The following is an 18,994-nucleotide window of genomic DNA, read 5'->3' on the forward strand; positions in this document are numbered from 1 at the left end:
GTCATGTAAAGTATGGCCATTTTAAGTTCAATACAGTGAGATGTCTGTTCCTCAGCTTAGAAGAGGAGCTATTATTGTACAGTTAAATAGCAAAGGGAAAATGCCTGTTCCTTTACATGAGTATTGCCATGAAAACTTATCTTACTTTTCTTTCTGTGCTGTAATTAGGTGTGGGCAATAGACCTGGATCTGCGCTATAGTGATCATCTGGCTTTGACACAGGTCTTGCTTTACGTAACTAATGGGACGCTGGATTGCAAGTTAAGCCACTTTGAAGTGCAACTCATTCCAAAGAAACCAAAAGGTCGCCATCCCCAGAAAGAACAGCCCCAAGCTGTAAGTGATGTTCTGTTTACATTATTAAACAAATAACCCCATCCTGCAACCCAGTATGTCAGCAAGAAAGTGTTGGCTGCCCCACTTGTTGTTGCACTGGCATCCTGAGCCACCTTGGGACATTCTGCCAGTGCAGTAAGGTGTGTTACTATGTTGGGAGCAGCCACTATCACCTTACCTGCCCTTCCCCCAGGATGCAGATGTCTAATGTGGCAATGAATTAGGACGCCAACAACATAGCACAGGCAAGTGAAACTAGGAACGACTCACCTAGGCAGCATCCAGAAAGGACTGAATTTTCACAGAACCAGTGAATGCCAGTTAGTCAACCAATTTGAATTCTGATGTTCATTAATCATCTACTTGAACTTATTAAACAAGTAAATTTAAATACATTTGGATATTACCAGTACTTTACCAAAGCTGTGCTCTTGTGCAATTCCTGTTCATGCTCTTGTGCATTCCTGTCCATGAGGTTCACACAAGAGAAGGTCTTGTGGACAATGCCCCATGCTTATTAGTGGAAGCGGGGGCCCTTGAGGTGTTTCCCTTCAGGCACCAAAATGTCTTGAGCTGGTCCTGAAAATGTCACACTGATGATGGGTATTTTGAAATCTTATTAAATCTGAAGCCAAACTTGTTATTTTAGAATATTTGTTTGTCACAAGCCTGGAGTGACACTGTCCCACATTTACAAGAAAACAGTGGCCAGAAATACTTGCAAATGAGGATGTCTTCCAGCCTGGTTTGATATCCACCTTGTACGTCACCTTGATATTTAGTTCAATATTGATTTGCCTAATCTTCAAACTCGGGCTCTCCTAGCTCATCTTTGACTACCAAATGCCTGATCACTTGAAATGTCCTACTTTTCTTCTGAAAGGCACTTGGTACGCAGGTGGCTTTGTCTGATCTCTGGTGGGAGACCATTTTGAAGTTCAGGAGTGACCACTGTGAACACCTCCTTAGATTCCATTGCTCTTCTCACTTACCACAGTGGGGACAGCTTTGCTTTAACCAGTGCTTAACTCCAAAGGCAGAAGCAGTAACTTGCTATCCCTAGAAAAATTAACTCAGAGATCCCTTAAAAGACCTGCTGTTGCCTGCAAAACAACTCCCATTTTCATGCATGGTCAGAAAGGTCCAGAAACCTGCTCCTGTCCATCTGCAGATAGAGATGTTGTGTCATTCCAAAAAGTGCCAGAGCTTTGTCATTTAGAGGTTAATGAGCTTCTGATCTATTGTTCTTGTCAGACTACTACTTTGAGTTGGAGTGGAGTAAATTAGATATGATTAGTCCCAGTAGTACATGTTTTAGAAATGAAAAGTAATCAAGTAGCAACTTTTTAATTAAAATTCTGTCAGGATTAACGTAAATTAGTCACTCCCGGCCTATAACCCCCTCACCCAACCACCCCACATTCTTTTAATTCTTTCCCATCTTGTTTGCTTAGCAGTCAATGGCCCCAAAAAGAGCATCAGCGTGTCAGAGTTATATTTTAAAGAACTGAAAGAAATAAACAGCAGACAAATCTTTTTACAGCGCATGATCTGTAATGAATGATTAAGTAAAAACACTTTATGTGAAATTATGATGTTAATAATGCTTCTGTCCCCGCGAATTTATTACACATTCACCAGGCTGCTTGCTTTGATTTTGATAAAATGGAGCGGTGACCGAGTGCGAGTGATGGTTTTTATTTTTAGAAAACTCCTTTGCAAGAGCAAATTTCCTAGATACTGCTGCTACTGTAATTATGTACAAAACCAATCACTCATTATACTTAGGATACATTATCTTAGAGACAGATGAGGCTAAATAAGCAAGACATTAATAATTCATCCGGCAGTTCATTATGCATGTGTTTGCCTGCTTTGTAGCTGAAATAAGCACCTCATCAAACTGATGCTTGCGCTTAAACAATAGTTCTGTGTTATTGCCGCTACATTCAAGTTTACGCTTGTTAAACTGCTACTTGGATTATTTTATCAAGCATTCATTTATTTTATTTGTGGTCCTCTGTTGCCAAAAACAAATTACTGAAAGCTTTGATACCTGATTTGATAATGTATACTCTTAGTCCTCTGACTCACTATTCTCAACCAAGGCTAGATTACCCCATATGCTAAATAAGCTTTAGGGCAGGACCCCAGCCAAACTGTGGGTCCTGCTGCTCACAGCGGCTGCCAGCGCTATAATACTGCACGCAGGAGCACAAGTCTTCATGCCTAGTAACCTACAGAACCATGCCAAACGGGACTAGGGTGCTGAGGGCCACTGTGAATAGCACTTGCAGCCTGCAGCGTGGCAGATTGGGGAGGGAGGCTGGCCCGCCCTCACAGCCCTCTTGCCTTAGGTCTGAGGGTAAGACTAAACAACTTCTGGGATCTCTCTAAACTCTTAAAAATTAACATGTGAATGTAACCAAAATAGGTTTCTGCAAGATATCAAGAAAGGCTAGAACATACACTCAGATTCTACTCACCTTTCCAAATTGCTCTGATGTGGACTGCACATTTGGGATCTGTGTGCTGTCCATTGAAATTCAGCTGTTTGGTGGAAGCCTCTGAAACTACTTGATGAATATCAAACACATTGGTTGGAAGTCCTTGGCTCTTCTGCAACCAGGTTCTGCCGGAAATGGAACATAGTGTTGCTTACGCATTATTATTTACCTCTTTATTGAAGCTGTTCAATCTATAGCACTTTTCTAAGAAATAAAAGGTGAGAAAATACATCTTTGGCTAAAATTCTTGCTAGTAGCACACTGCTAAGGAACCAACAGTTTAACGAGTTCTGAAGATCATGCTTTTAAGATATATCCCAGAAAATGTAAATGAATAACCATTTATGTAATGCCATGTTTATACACTCCGGGCACCACTTTAAGAAGTGCCAAATGTTGCATCAAAAGAAGCCCTAGTCAAAAGCAAAATCATGAAGAAAGTTCATAGAATCACGGAATAGTAGGGCTGGAAGGGGCCTACAAGGCCATCGAGTCCCACCCCCTGCTCAATGCAGGAGTCCAAGTCAGAGCATCCCTGACAGGTGGCTGTCCAGCCTCGTCTTGAATGCCTCCAGTGTGGGAGAGCCCACCGCCTCCCTGGGTAATTGGTTCCATTGTCATATTGCTCCAACAGTCAGGAGGTTTTTCCTGATGTCCAGCCAGAATCTGGCTTCCTGTAACTGGAGCCCATTATTCCATGTCCGGCATTCTGGGAGGATCGAGAAGTCATCTTTCAGTCTCTCTTCATAGGGCTTTGTTTTCAGTCTTCGTTGCCCTCCTCTGAACCCTCTCCAGTTTGTCTGCAGCCTTCTTAAAATGTGGTGCCCAGAACTGGACACAGTACTCAAGATGAGGCTTAATCATTGCTGAGTAGAGGGGAACTAATAATTCACGTGATTTTGAAGCTATACTGCTATTAATGCAGCCCAAAATAGCATTTGCCTTTTTTGTAGCCACATCACATTGTTGGCTCATATTCAGCTTGTGAGCTACAACAATTCCAAGATCCTTCTCGCTTGTAGTGTTGTTGAGCCCCGTATCCCCCATCTTGTAACTGTGCATTTTGTTTCTTTTTCCTAGGTGCAGAACTTGGCATTATCCCTATTAAATGTCATTCTGTTGTTTTCTGCCCAGTGCTCCAGCCTATCAAGAACACTTTGAATTTGGTTTCTGTCTTCCAAGGTATTAGCTATCCCGCCCAATTTTGTGTCATCTACAGATTTGATCAGCCTTCCCTGCACCTTCTCCTCCAAGTCATTAATAAAAATGTTGAAGAGCACTGAGCCCAGGACTGAGCCCTGCGGTACCCCACTCGTTACCTCTCCCCAGTTTGAGAAGGTCCCATTGATAAGCACTCTTTGAGTCCGATTCTGTAGCCAACTGTGGATCTACCTGATCGTTGTTTTGTCTAGCCCACTTTGAGCTTGTTTGCTAATCAGGATATCGTGGGGCACTTTGTCAAAAGCTTTGCTGAAGTCAAGATATATTATGTCCACAGCATTCCCACAGTCCACAAGGGAGGTTACCCGATCAAAAAATGAGATCAGATTCGTCTGGCAGGATTTGTTCTTGAAGCATGTTGGCTTCGAGTAATCATTGCATTGTTTTCAAGGTGCATATAGATTGATCACTATATAATCTGCTGCAGAATTTTCCCAGGACTGAAGTCAGACTGACTGGTCTGTAGTTCCTGGGTTCCTCCTTTTTGCCCTTTTTGAAGACAAGGACAACAGTAGCCAAGGCCAAGTACCCTTCCTTTATAGCTTGGCCTTCCTTCCATTTTCTATGTGTGTCCTTTTTTGTTTTCAGGTCATCTCTAAGCTTTTTGTGAAGCCACATTGGCTTCTTCTGTTGTCTTCCACCTTTCTCTCTTGTTGGAATTGTTTATAATTGTGCCTTGAGAATTTCCTTTTTTAAAAACTCCCACCCACCTTGGACTCCTTTTCTCATTAGAGTCGCTTGCCATGGGACCTTACTTATCATTGTTCTGAGTTTATGAAAATTGGCTTTCCTAAAATCCAGGGTACGTGTTTTGCTACACTTGGCGTTTGCTTCCTTTAGAACCAAGAACTCAAGCATAACCTAGTCACTTGCCCCCAGAGTTCCTGTAACTGCTACTTTATCCACTAAGTCACCTCTGTTGGTTAGGATGAAATCAAGGATAGCTGATTCTCTAGTTCCTTTCTCTACTTTCTGTAGGAGGAAGTTATCAGCTACAGAAGTCAGGAGTTTCTTGGAGGGGCCATGTTTTGCAGAATTTGTCTCCCAACAAATATTGGGGAAATTGAAGTCCCCCATTACTACAACATCATGTTTCCTTGAAACGTTGGCAGTTTACTCCTCAAAAGTTTCATCCTCGTCTTCTCCTTGATTGGGTGGCTGGTAGTAGACTCCAACCACCATGTTCCTTTTATTCTTTGCTCCATTTATTTTAACCCAGGTGCTCTCAATGGGGCTACCAAGCTCATCCTCCTGTATTTCTGTGCAGAGATATGTCTTTTTCACATACAGTGCAACCCCACCTCCCTTTCTGTTCCTTCTGTTCTTTTTGAACAAGTTGTATCTTTCAATTGCTGTACTCCAGTCATGGGAGTCATCCCACCAACTTTCAATTATGCTTATCAAGTCATAATTTCCCTTCCGTATTAAGAGTTCAAGTTCGTTCTGTTTGTTTTCCATACTCTGGGCATTAGTATATAGACATCAAAAACCATGTGCTTTATAGTCTGGCTTTCTTCCTACATGTTTCTGAAGACTATTATTTGGCACTATTAGAGCTGTTTTCTCCATTGCGGTGCATGAGCCTTTGTCCATTGTTACCCCCAGCTTTACGTCTCCCTCACCTGTAGGAGTCAATTTAAATCCCTCCTGATGAAGTTCTTTGTGCTGTGGCTAAACACATTCTCCCCAGCCCTTGTGAGGTGCAACCCATCCCCTGCCAGCAGTCCATCTTCCAGAAAGTATAGACTGTGGTCCCAGAATCCAAATCTCTCGTGTTGGCACCACATTCATAGCAAGTCATTCACCCAGAGTATTTTTTGTTCCCTTTTTATCCCTCTTCTAACTACTGGAAGGATGGATGAGAAAACTATCTGGGCCCCAAAGTTCTTGAGTTTCCTTCCCAAAGCTTCAAAGTCTGATGTGACTTCTTCGTAGCTCTGCTTGGCGGTATCATTTGTTCCCACATGGATGAGAAGAAAGGGATACCTGTCAGTGGGCTTTATGAGTGCAGGCAACTCTTCAGTCATGTCTCTAATCCGTCCTCCTGGGAGACAGCATACCTGGCGAGTCCACGGGTCTTCGCGACATACTTGGGTCTCAATCCCACGCAGCAAGGAGTCTCCCACTGCTGCTGCTGCTGCTGCTACTCCTCTCTTCTTGTTGTAGGCTTGGTTTCTTGCCTCTGCTTGACTGACTTTCAGCCTCTTGCTCACTCATGCAGGTTCCCCTGTAATTCTTCCTCTGCAGGCTGCCCTCCAGTCTCATCCTCAAGAACCTGAAAATGGTTCCATAGCTCCACTGCTTCCACTGGTGCAGAGTGGCTTCTAGTTTTTCTTCTCCTAACTTTTGCCTTTTCCAAGGAGTATCCTCTACTTCATTTTCCTCGCCTCAGCATTTTCCTCTTCTGCTTCAGCTTGCTGTTGCTCTTCTAGCTTCTGTACTTAACTTTGCTGCTGTAGCTCCACCGTTCTAAAAACTCTTCATCTTCTCTTATTCCCTTGAGGGTCGACACTCACTGCTCCAGTCCTCTTATTTTTTCTTCCAACAGCGTAATCTTCTTGCACTTGTTGCACAGGTAGGCCACGTTGATCTCAGGCAAGAAAACAAACATTGCACAGACCTTGCAGGTCACCACCACTGGAGAGTCTTTTCCTTCCGTAGTCTCTATTCCCTTTATGTTTCTAGCTTTCTGATTCTACTGGGATAGCCTGTGCTTTTTCCTCTATTCACTGGAAGTTAACAAGAGAATCCCACTGGTATGGAAGTATGTGTTACAAGAAAAAGAAATTTTTAAAAATTGTTAGGGACCTCCCCTGCGGAACTCCTGTTTGCTCTCCCGGTTTGCTCGCTGTCTGGGAGCTTGCTTGCTTTTATAGCCCCTAAACCAGCTAGAGCATTTTTTATTATATTTATATTAGCACATTAGCATTTATATTATATTTATCATATTTTATTATAATTTCAACATGAGGATCAATATGGTGTGGTATTGAACCTGGACCAGCAGAGACTTGAGGGATGTCTCCACCAGCCATTTACTCCGAGTTGGCTGCGTGATGAGGTCATTAGGGATACATGATGTTGTGGCCATCCAACAGCCACCCCGGAGCTTATCAAGGAAAAACTGCATTTCCTGAAACTGCTTAAAGTCCGATTCTTTTCTTCAAGTCAGGTTCTCAGCAGTATAGGTGTTGTGTTCCCCAACCCCCGCATTTACCTCAGGTATTCTAGCCCTGCCCAGGGGGGTGCCTTTCAACGTGACCCTGGTAAAGAGGTGTTTCCTGTGTGTGTCCTCTCCCTGCACATACTAGTTAGTGTTTACTCAGAAGTAACTCCCATTGTGCTCAGTGAGGCTTCTCCTGGGAATGCCCACATCAGAATTTGCAGAGATCCCCCTCAATTGAAATGGCACAGTTTAAAGCACATTCTTTAAATGCTCTAAAACACAATCTTGAGGCTCTGATTCTTCGTTGTTTGGTTTATTGCCTTAGAAAGTAACTACTTCACAGCTTCCATATAGAGATCCTGGGCAGTATCGATTTGGTTAGAAAGTAGGCTGGTTTCCCATCCCTGTATTCTCCCTCCCTTCTTTCCCAGCACAAGCATATGTGTGTCTACCCAGGAGTAACACCCATTGTGTTCAGTGAGGCTTGTCTTACAAATGCACACATTGGGAGTGTTTCTTTTGCCCCTCTGTTACTGGGATCAAGTGCAGCAGTGGGCTACAAAGCTGGCTCGTTCGCTCCTTGGGAGGCTTGCCTTACAAATGCACACACTGGGCGGGGGGGGGGGGGGGCTCGCCCCTCCGTTACCTTGAGCAAGCGCAGCAATGGGCTACAAAGGGGGCTTGTTGGGAGACTTGTTTTACAAAGGCACACAAGGGGAAATAACTACTTCGCACTTTCCTTAGGGAGCCTGGGGGGCTCCGTTGTCATGGAGACAGGGTCTGTGAATCTCCACAGGGTCTCCACTGACCCATGAAGTTCATTGGGTGACCTTGGACCAATCAGTCATTGTGTCACAAACTCAACTACCTGTCAGGGTTGTTGTGAGGGGAAAACATGGAGGGAGAGATCCATGTATGCTGCCCTGAATTTCTTGGAGAGGGGTGGAATACAAATGTAATATTAGGGCACATCTACCCTTTGATCCCTCCTCCAAGCAGAAATCTAAACCAGCATAACTTTCAAAGTTTGTGGAGTTGGATATCATTGGGATTTTCGAACAGCATACAAATTGCTCAGAAGAACTTGGTTTACTTCAAAACCATTGAAGGTTTTTAAAAAATTGAGTCATTTATATTTGTCTTGTGGGTTCAGAGCTTTCAGGTCATATGTAACACATTTTCAAATTTCTCTTTGCCACCCCAATGGCTCAATGCTTTCTGTTTCAAGCCATGTGCGCACAGTCAGTTATTACAGTTTAACTACATAATGCCCTCAAATTCCCCCATTGTTGTCACTGAGGGCCAGATCACATGACTGTAGAGTGATTTGTGCTAGGGGGACATAAACTTATATGTAGTGTGTGAATAGTACTTAGGTAAGGCAATGCCCTCTTGAATTATTGTGTTATCAAACATTGCTTATCTTTGTTCATGTGACTATGATGTTAACAATTACAAAGGTTGAGATGTGTTTCTTTTAGGAAGCAAAATAATATAGGGCATTGGGTTTAGCCACTAATGTATAAATGTGCTTTGCGTTGAAGCAGGAATCTGTTAGTGTTTCATAAAATTAAACTTTGTTTTTTTGCTTTTCCTTTTTTGCCAGGCTTCCATTGTCAGCCGCTCTGTTGTCATGAGCAGTTCGATTATGCATGTCAACCTTTCCCTCATCTACTATAATGTTTTCCTTCAGATGTGCAAGGCTCATGGGATTGGATATGATGTCCAGGTGAGAAGGCTGTGTGCTTTACATTTAAATGAAACAGAGATATAAAACTAGGAAAAGATGGGGAAATTTTTATTTTATTTACGTTTCTGTACCACTCAATAAGGACAGGAAGGCCTGGCGTGCTATGGTCCATGGGGTCACGAAGAGTCGTACACGACTTAACGACTGAACAGCAACAACAACCTCTCAGTAGCTGATGTTCTCTGGGTAGTTCACAAAATAAAGGTTCACATTATTACAGACATAATAAAATGTAATGTAAAAACTAAACAGAATTAAAAACGCTACCAAATAAAACAGTTTGGGAAGAGGAACAGCATGCAAATCTTTTCTAGACTGACGACAGGAAAGTTAGTACCTCCACATTTTTGGCCCCTGATTCATATGAATCTCTCTACAAGCTCTGTGATTCTATCACATATGATCGTCTGTCACTATCCAAAATTCAGACCCTGGAAAACTAATTTTAATTCAGGTCTGTGATTTGAAACATGTGATGCTGCTTGTAGGAGCAGGTGCTGTGCCACAGAGTAACTACAGACACCTCCTACACATGTGGGGTTAAGAGGTAGGGGCTTACAGATCAGTGAGCGTGGTTTACAGGCAGTCTTCAGTCTAGGCACATCTCTTTTTAGATTGCTGACAGCTGAATTTTGATATCAGCCTGGAAGTGAAAATTTCTCACTCCTGGTCTTAAATGAACTGGCCTTCTTTAATTTTAATTATCCCCACAAAAAATGGTCTAGCATCTTATTTTGTAATTAATTTCTAGGCAGTTTTATATATAACCTATTGTTATAATTTCTAGGTAGTTAGTATGCAAATTCTAACACCTTTCCCCATTCTCAACAGCTAAAAGAAGGCACAATTTTTCTAATGTTTGAAGATCAGAAGAGACAGAAATTTGGAATGCTGTAAGTTTGCAGGAGATAACTGTAAGACTGGAAACATTTTGAAAACCCTCTAGTTTAACACCCCTCCTCCCTGCTGAGGTTTAGTCTTCCGTACCCAAACACTCCTGAGAGGGGTAGCTGTACTAGCTTGTTGCGGCAAAAACAAGGAAGAGTCTTGTGGCATAAAATTTATGCCACAATAAATTTGTTAGTATTTAAGGTGCCACAAGACTCTTAGTTGTTGTTACTCCTGAGAGAGTAGCTCTTTCACAGACACACATGGCCTTGGGTGCAAAATGGTTCAAGGGGCACCAAGTCAGAGATAGACAGACAGAGGGATAGATAGGTCAGATAGGTAGCACTTGTGAAATGTTTCTTGTGCTCTCGTTCAGTACACAGCAAGCAGCAGGCCCTATTTTGCCCAAGCCCCATTGAAACTGTTTGATTGCCATTTGCTGCAGTGGGACTTAGAAAGGACAAGTTTCCAGCAGAATGCTCTAGTATTAGTACTACAGTGGTATCTCATACTGTCAGTAGTATCTGGTCACGTATTTGAAGCCCAACGTGGTTTTGAAAAGGGAGCAGTCTTTTGCGTGGAATGGCTAAACCTCTTGCTCTCCTCTGCTACTTGATTAATAAAAATTATTTATTACACAAATCCTTTTTACTGACAAGTTAAAATGGAGCCTCATCTTTCATATCTCCCTGAAGATTGCCACCTTACGAGATTGAAAATACTCATTAAATTCCACCGTCTGACAAGCCCAAATGAGAGGGCGATTGTTTTTAAGCATGCGAATGGAATCATTGGCAAAGTCATTTGTTTGGATATCATTAACAGAACAATTGGAGAACATCTCCAGGGGGTCCTCATGACCTTTGCTCAGCATCTCTTCATCATCTATCAAGAATTATCAGCACCTAATATGCATGCCGAGACCAATTTTAAGGTGAGGTGTTAATTAACTAACGATTCCAGTTAAATTTCTGTTCAAGGACAGAAAACACCTCATGCTGTATTATAAACAAGTGCTAAACCATCCTGGGTTCTGTTCTTAGCAGTACATATTTTACAGCATGCAGGTCAATATTGTGAGATTCCCAGTGAATCTGTTAGTTAAATTTAAGAGTTTTAGATGTGAAAACAGAGATTTGCTTGAGCTGGGAGCCACAGGTTTATTTGAAAGGAAGTCCTCACTCTAGCAATACTGCTAGCTTCAAGGGGAATTTGGTTTTCATCTCAGATTTATCCATTCCTGGAGTTGCTAATTGGAGAGGCAAAACAGTCTTCATGCTCTCCTCCCTAAAGCGTGCTCATTGACTTATAAAAGGAAACTGTTGAGATATTAAAACACATACAATAAGAAGTAACAAATAAACAAGCTTGATTATTTTCTGATATCCATTTATAGGCTACATCTCGTAAACCCAGAGGCTGCACCCGCATCCCCTCTCTTGGGTACTGTAGGTCTCAAACCATGGTGCAGGACAGAGCCTTACTCCAAGTACTCCCAGACCAGACAAGGGATCTTGGCAAGGTCTAATAAAGCTGATGCCTACCCTATGTGGGTGTCTCGCCATCAGTCCCCTGCCCGGCATTGCTGCTAGCACCCACCACAACTTGGGGCTCTGGGTGGTACTACAGCTGCAGAGCTGGCACTCACTGTCCTCCCCCCAAGGATGGGCTTACTCAGCAGTGCTGGCATTTTAGGAATGGAGCAGCCTGCTCGACTCCAATCAGCACTGGATGGCTGCTATATTTTATTTCCCAAAATGCAATGCCCAACCCCAACATTAGGCATTGCATTTTGGAAGCTGCTTGTAGGAGCAGGTGCCTCATTTTTATGCTTGTCCCAAAAGTACCACTGCTGCTAAGTAAGCCCATCCAGGGAAGAGGGGGAGTGACTGGTGGCTGCAGTGCTGCTGGGAGATCCAAATGGTGCTGGGTACCAGCAGCAATTCTGAGTGGGAGCCTGATGGGGTAGGGGCCAAGGGTCAGTGCCAGGGGGGTCCATCAGCAATACCATGCAGAGAGCCCACTCAAGCTCAGCACTGGCCCTGGTATCTACTGTGAGGAGGATCTCACACACCCAGACTGAGAATCCTTAATAATAGCAACAGCAACATAGATAGTACCTGGTACCCAGAACCTCTTCAGTTATCAAGGGAAACAAACTGTCTCACTAGGGGAAGATGAACATGACCTCAATCTAAAATTCAGATTTAGATTCTAGTAGGTTATGTTGCACCTAGAGGCTTCAGGCACTCCAACCTCCGAGAGAAGCACTATGCACATGCTACAAAAGGATCCAGCTCGAAGCTCCGTAGCAATGCTAAAATGAGAAATGATTGTTTGGGCCTTGTGCCTTTAAAAATCATGGTTCTTCAGAGAGTCAAGGAAGTTCATTGGTATTTGAAACAGTAGCAATTAAACTGCTACTAGTGGAACAGTTCTGGTGGAATTGTTATCTTGGTTCCTGAGTACTTGAGCCTTAATACCTTCTTGCAGCTCCTGCTTCCTTCAGCCTTACCCTGAATGTTTGATTCTGTTGCTTTAGCTCTGTGTTAACATAGACCTTAACTACTAGTTAAAACAAACCACCTGCCACATTTGGAGGGCCAGTCCTGAAAAGAGTCAGTGTGGGCTCCTTTCTCTAGTCCAGTGGTGAGAATGGGAGAGACATCTTGTAGCATAAACAACTGTTCCACCATTTGGCTGTTTGACTTTGTTATAGGGAGCAGTCCAAGATATTGAAAAAATTTTGGGAGTTACAGAACAAAACAAGTTGAAATTTGAAGAGGACCAGCAGGCCTCCAAAGCACAAGCTTCCACAAAATAGTTAGTAAACATTAAGTCTTCTTCCTTCACCTTTTTCTTCATGCCAGGGGGAAATACAACATTCACTTTCAGATACCCTTTCAGTCATATTATGCTCAAACTAGAAGCTTACCAGCTCTGCCAGTGTGAGGCTCTCTTCTAATTGGTCAGGGTTGTTTATCTGGCTTCTGGTAATGTTTTTCTTCATTTTCTAGCTATGAGTGGTGCACAATGGTCAAAGCTTCTTTTAGGGCTGTGCTGAGCCTGAGGTTTTAAAATTTAGGAGAAGAAAAAAATATCTTAAGCACAAACTGTGGAGGGAGACGTATTACTTTACTTCCACACAAGCTCTTTGGTTGTAGGCAAACTTTCATATTTAATAGAACTGTTTTAGAGTCTCATAATTCAAGTATTTTAGAAATAAACTGTAGTAAAATATTAGTTACTAGCAAGTCTCTTTCTAATCCTGTCTTTAGGGCAGGATAGCATTGAATGCAGAAAGAATGTACTTTTAAAAAAACCTTGAAGATGATCTTGTTAAGTTACAATTTATTTCTTCCTATAGGTTAAACTCTATTCCATGTGCCATCATGTGATTCTCACTGTACATCTTCAAATTCTTCATCAAGTTGTCAGTGTTCAAGTACGCTGCATCTGCGCTGCAGTAAATATTGTACCTACAACTATGTTTTGGATTTTTGAAAACACAGCTGAAGATATACAGATGTCAGTAGTGAGTCCCAGACTCACAGAAATGTTCTCAATAGGAATTGTAACAGATGCAATTTCTTTTATGTGGCTTAAATGAATATTGATTTATTCTTCCAACAAGATGTAATGTGTTTTTTAAACTACTTTAGTTTTTTAAGGGTGCAATCCTAACTAGATAGGCGGCTGCCTCCGACCTCGGAGGTGACCGCCTACCCAAAGCAAGGCAGGAGAGGCACAGGGGGATCATTCCCTCCTCGCCTCTCCTGCCTTGCTGTTTTTCACTAGACAGCCGTTTTCGGCTGTGCAGCGGCTGGGGGCCTGACCGGGAGAGGAAGCTGCTGTACTACACATTGGATGTGTTGTACAAGCAGCTCCACTCTCCCTGTCCCGGAACACCCCCCAGCCCCACCCCTTTTCAGTTGCTCCACGCTCCTCTTGCGAGCGCAGAGGACAGGGCTTCTCCGCGCTGCCTCCAAGGCAGCGCAGACGAGAGGGGCAGTCGGTTTTCTGGGAACTGACCTCAGAGCACAGTCGGTTCCCAGAAATGAGCGTATCATATCCTATGGCCCGCTAGACAGTGTCTAGCGGGCCATAGGATTGCTCTCTAAGTTTCCTTTTGGGGGTCCTATAATTTTTTGATGTGGGTATATTACTACGTCCAAGCTTTTTCCAGTGAACTAAGGAATGCACCTAGGAAGCTCACCTGCTCTGAGGCAAGCCTAGAAATGCAGGCAGCACTTTTTTTCTTTCTTTTGGGGAGCAACAGTGCAGTCCTAGGTATATCTACTCAGAAGTAAGTCCTATTGAGTTCATTGAGGCACACTCCCAGGTGTATATTGTATAAACATGATTTCCCGGCTGCATATAGAATAAATTGGATATTCATTAAGAGCTGAAGTAGGATTGTATGGAAACAGAACCAATGGATGGGCTCATCCGTAACAAATCACATTGCAAATGTATTCATATTTCACTTCGCAAGTTCTTCTGAGGTTGAGATCTGTAACTGAAGGGGAAAATAGGGTTCTGGAGCTGAGCGGCTGTGCTAATTAAACCCTGTTGTTATTCCTGTTTATAAAGTAACAAAAATGTACTAAGCACTATGCACAGATTAAAAATAAATCAGCCCCTGCCCACACATGCTTATAATCTAAACTGGGGGTGGGCAACTTGAGGTCTTCTAGATATCTTGGTCTGTAACTCCCATTAGCCCTCATCACTGGCTAGGCTAGATGGAGCTGAAGGCAGTTGCAGTCCAACAACATCTTTGTTGTTGTTCAGTTGTTAAGTCGTGTCTGATTCTTCGTGACCCCATGGACCATAGCACGCCAGGCCTTCCTGTCCTCCGCTCTCTCCCGGAGTGTGCTCAAGTTCACATTCATTGCATCGGTGATGCTATCTAGCCATCTCATCCTCTGCCGTCCCCTTCTCCTTTTGCCTTCAATCTTTCCCAGCATCAGGGTCTTTTCCAAGGAGTTTTCTCTTCGCATTAGGTGGCCAAAATAGCTTCAGCTTCAGTATTTGTCCTTCCAATGAGCACTCTGGGTTGATTTCCTTTAGGATTGACTGATCTGACCTCCTTGCAGTCCAGGGGACTTGTAAGAGTCTTCTCCAGCACCACAGTTCGAAAGCATCAATTCTTCGGCACTCAGCCTTCCTTATAGTCCAGCTCTCACAGCCATACGTTGCTACTGGGAAAACCAGAGCTTTGATTAGATGGACCTTTGTCAGCAAGGTGATGTCTGTGCTTGTTACTATGCTGTCTAGCTTTGCCATAGCTTTCCTCCCAAGGAGCAAGCATCTTTTAATTTCATGGCTACAGTCACCGTCTGCAGTGATCTTGCAGCTCAAGAAAATAAAATCTGTCACTGCTTCAATTTCTTCCCCTTCTATATGCCAGGAAGTGATGGGGCCAGATGCCATGATCTTAGTTTTTGTAATGTTAAGTTTCAAACCAGCTTTTGCACTCTCCACTTTCACCCTCAACAAGAGGCTCTTGAGATCCTCTTTGCTTTCTGCCATTAGGGTGGTATCGTCTGCGTATCTGAGGTTGTTGATCATTCTCCCAGCAATCTTAATTCCGAGCTGTGATTCATTCAACCCAGCGTTTCTCATGATGTACTCTATATATACGTTAAATAAGCAGGGCGACAATATGCAGCCTTGTCGTACTCCTTTCCCAATTTTGAACCAATCGGCTGTTCTATGTCTGGTTCTTACTGTTGCTTCTTGGCCCTCGTACAGGTTTCTCAGGAGACAGGTAAGGTGATCTGGTACTCCCATCTCTTTAAGAATTTGCCACAGTTTGTTGTGATCCACACAATCAAAGGCTTTAGTGTAGTCAATGAAGCAGAAAGAGACGTTTTTCTGGAATTCTCTTGCTTTCTCCATGATCCAGCGAATGTTGGCGATTTGATCTCTAGTTCCTCTGCCTCTTCGAAACCCAGCTTGTACTTCCGGTAGTTCTCAGTTCACATACTGTTGAAGCCTAGCTTGTAGGATTCTGAGCATAACCTTGCTGGCATGTGAAATGAGCGCAGTTGTATGGTAGTTTGAACACTTTTTGACATTGCCCTTCTTTGGAATTGGAATGTAAACTGACCTTTTCCAGTCTTGTGGCCACTGTTGAGTGTTCCAAATTTGTTGGCATATTGAGTGCAGCACTTTAACAGCATCATCTTTTAGGACCTTAAATAGCTCAGCTGGAATACTGTCATCTCTGCTAGCTTTGTTGTTAGTAATGGTTCCTAAGGCCCACTTGACTTCACTCTCTAGGATGTCCAGCTGAAGTTCAGTGACCGCACTCTCATGGCTATCAGGGACATTAAGACCTTTCCTGTATAGTTCTTCTGTGTCTTCTTGCCACCTCTTCTTAATCTCATCTGCTTCTGTTAGGTCCCTGCCTTCTTTGTCCTTTATCATGCCCGTCTTTGCACAAAACGTTCCCTTGAGATCTCCAGTTTTCTTGAAGAGATCTCTAGTCTTTCCCATTCTATTGTTTTCTTCGATTTCTTTGCATTGTTCATTTAAGAAGGCCGTCTTGTCCCTCCTTGCTATTCTCTGGAAATCTGCATTCAGTTGAGCATATCTTCCCCTTTCTCCCTTGCTTTTCGCTTCCCTTCTTTCCTCAGCTACTTGTAAAGCCTCCTCAGACAGCCACTTGGCTTTCTTGCATTTCTTTTTCTTTGGGATGGATTTTGTTGCTGCCTCCTGAACAATGTTACGGACCTCCGTCCATAGTTCCTCAGGCACTCTGTCTATCAGGTCTAATCCCTGAAATCTATTTGTCACCTCCACTGTATATTCATAAGGGATATGATTTAGGTCATACCTGAATGGTTTAGTGGTTTTCCCTATGTTCTTCAATTTAAGCCAAAATTTTGCAAGAAGCAGCTCATGATCTGAGCCACAGTCAGCTCCAGGTCTTGTTTTTACTGACTGTATAGAAATTCTCCAACTTTGGCTGCGAAGTACATAATCAATCTGATTTCGATATTGACCATCTGGTGATGTCCATGTGTAGAGTCGCCTCTTGTGCTGTTGGAAAAGAGTGTTTGCTATGATCAGCGTGTTCTCTTGACAAAACTCTATTAGCCTTTGTCCTGCTTCATTTTGTACACCAAGGCCATGCTTGCCTGTTATCTCGGTTATTTCTTGACTTCCTACTTTAGCATTCCAATCTCCTATGATGAAAAGGACACCTTTTTTGGTGTTAGTTCTAGAAGCTGTTGTAGGTTTTCATAGAACAGATCACCCTCAGCTTCTTCGGCCTCAGTGGTTGGGGCATAGACTTGAATTACTGTGATGTTGAATGGTTTGCTTTGGATTCGTACTGAGATCATTCTATCGTTTTTGAGATTGTACCCCAGTACTGCTTTTCCCACCCTTTTGTTGACTATGAGTGCTACTCCATTTCTTCTAAGGGATTCTTACCCACAGTAGTAGATATGATGGTCACCTGAATTAAATTTGCCCATGCCTGTCCATTTTAGTTCGCCGATTCCCAAGATGTCGATGTTCAGTCTTGCCATCTCATGTTTGACCACCTCTAGCTTACCTTGATTCATTGATCTGACATTCCAGGTTCCTAAACAATATTGTTCTTTACAGCATCGGACTTTCTTTTCACCACCAGACACATCCACAGCTGAGTGTCCTTTCGGCTTTGGCCCAGCCGCTTCACTCTTTCTGGCGCTACTTGGAACTTCCCTCTGCTCTTCCCCAGTAGTATATTGGACACCTTCCGACCTGAGGGGCTCATCTTCCGGTGTCATATCTTTTAGCCTTGTGATACGTTCCATGGAGTTTTCTTGGCAAGAATACTGGAGTGGCTTGCCATTTCCTTCTCCAGTGGACATTTTGTCAGAACCCTCTGCCATGACCTGTCCGTCTTGGGTGGCCCTGCACAGCATAGCTTATGGCTTCACTGAGTTACGCAAGCCCCTTCGCCACGACAAGGCAGTGATCCATGAAGGGGCATCCTATGCATATGTACTTGCAAATAAGTTCCACACTGTTCAAAGGGGCTTACTCCTAGGCAAGTGCCCTTATTTAATTGCACTGAACTCCACCTTTCTAGTGTGCCAGAACTCAAGACAGCATGTCATGTAGTGTTCCCAGCCAGTTGGAGCAGCTGGGTCTCCAGGCCTATATATAGTAAGAATGAGCTAGCCTCCCATTATGTTTAAGAGGTATGTGTAACTCAAAAGCTTATCTACTCCACGAAGAAAGGATAGATTAAATGTTGACTATTAATCAGATGCTTAGTTCGTCCTCCACGCATTTCTCCATCAATGCAATTTCACCCCAGGCAAGTTATTTGGGCTTCAAGATTAATACTGGCTGCCCATGAAATGCAGTGGCAACCAACAGGTGGCTACAGAGTCACCCCTCATTCTAAGCCAGCATTTCAACGGAGCACCCACTTTGAGGCCTTTTGGTCTTGCTTGCCTCTCCCACCCACATACATACATATGTACATACGGTTTCAGCTAATTAAGAATTATATTAAAGCTCTCCATGCTCTATTAATTATCAAAAGGTAACGTTGAGTCACAATTTGTTACTGGCGATGATTAACAATTAGTGGCTTGCACTGCATTCTACTACATAAACAGGGTATGTTGTTGTGTAGTAACTGATTAATTAGCACAGTCTTGCGCTCCAGCTCACTGGTCTGAGATTGCGGAGTTTGAAATGTTGTTCACAATCACCCAAGGGGGGGCACTGCTCCCACCCCTCAATTTGCTCTTCCGTTCAGCTCTTCTCACCCCGCCCCCTCGCAGACGACGCTTAACCGTTCAAAACCACGCGTTCCCCTCGGATAAATCACCACACCCGGGGCTCTGGGGGTTGGTTTGTTTGTGAGTTGCGGTAGATTTCTGGCCCAAACGGCCTCATTCAACGACCTGTTCGGGGAGCGGCCGTCGCGCTCGGGCCGTGAGGGCCTAATTTATCTGGAAGGGGCCCCGCCCCGCCGTTCCCCTCAGCGAAGGGCCTCTCAGGCGCTCCCCCGCCCGCGAGCTTAGCGGCCGATCTCTTTGCCGCGCGCGCGAGAAGCCGTGCCGGGGCGCGCGCGCGCGCGCGAGCCCGCCTCTTGCGCAGTCGCAGAGC

The 18,994-nt window shown here is 43.7% G+C and overlaps 1 protein-coding gene and 1 long non-coding RNA gene across 5 annotated transcripts in view; one reads left to right on the plus strand and one right to left on the minus strand.

Annotated features, from left to right (window-relative positions):
- IQCH (IQ motif containing H) overlaps nucleotides 1–13,496 on the plus strand; it is an 89,546-nt gene extending 76,050 nt beyond the window's left edge. For 2 of the 4 annotated variants that reach the window (XM_084817507.1, XM_084817509.1), the window contains 6 exons: nucleotides 169–336; nucleotides 8,837–8,959; nucleotides 9,812–9,873; nucleotides 10,694–10,802; nucleotides 12,588–12,691; nucleotides 13,236–13,496. In XM_084817507.1, the coding sequence (XP_084673633.1) occupies nucleotides 169–336; nucleotides 8,837–8,959; nucleotides 9,812–9,873; nucleotides 10,694–10,802; nucleotides 12,588–12,691; nucleotide 13,236 (567 nt within the window). In that variant the 3' untranslated portion in view covers nucleotides 13,237–13,496. Of the gene's footprint in view, nucleotides 1–168; nucleotides 337–3,923; nucleotides 4,026–8,836; nucleotides 8,960–9,811; nucleotides 9,874–10,693; nucleotides 10,803–12,587; nucleotides 12,693–13,235 lie in introns of those variants that run through there. The other 2 variants (XR_014785426.1, XM_084817508.1) reach the window with 2 other exon arrangements.
- LOC146337306 (uncharacterized) lies at nucleotides 9,009–18,994 on the minus strand. The gene is made up of 3 exons (XR_014785427.1): nucleotides 18,790–18,994; nucleotides 12,804–12,934; nucleotides 9,009–9,162 (listed from the first exon to the last, which is right to left on the minus strand). It is a non-coding gene; the product is annotated as an uncharacterized LOC146337306 (long non-coding RNA).

Source organism: Heloderma suspectum, chromosome 11 (genome assembly GCF_057233095.1).
Source record: "Heloderma suspectum isolate Gila_16-S chromosome 11, 16-S_ref, whole genome shotgun sequence".
Classification (NCBI taxonomy): Eukaryota; Metazoa; Chordata; class Lepidosauria; order Squamata; family Helodermatidae; genus Heloderma; species Heloderma suspectum.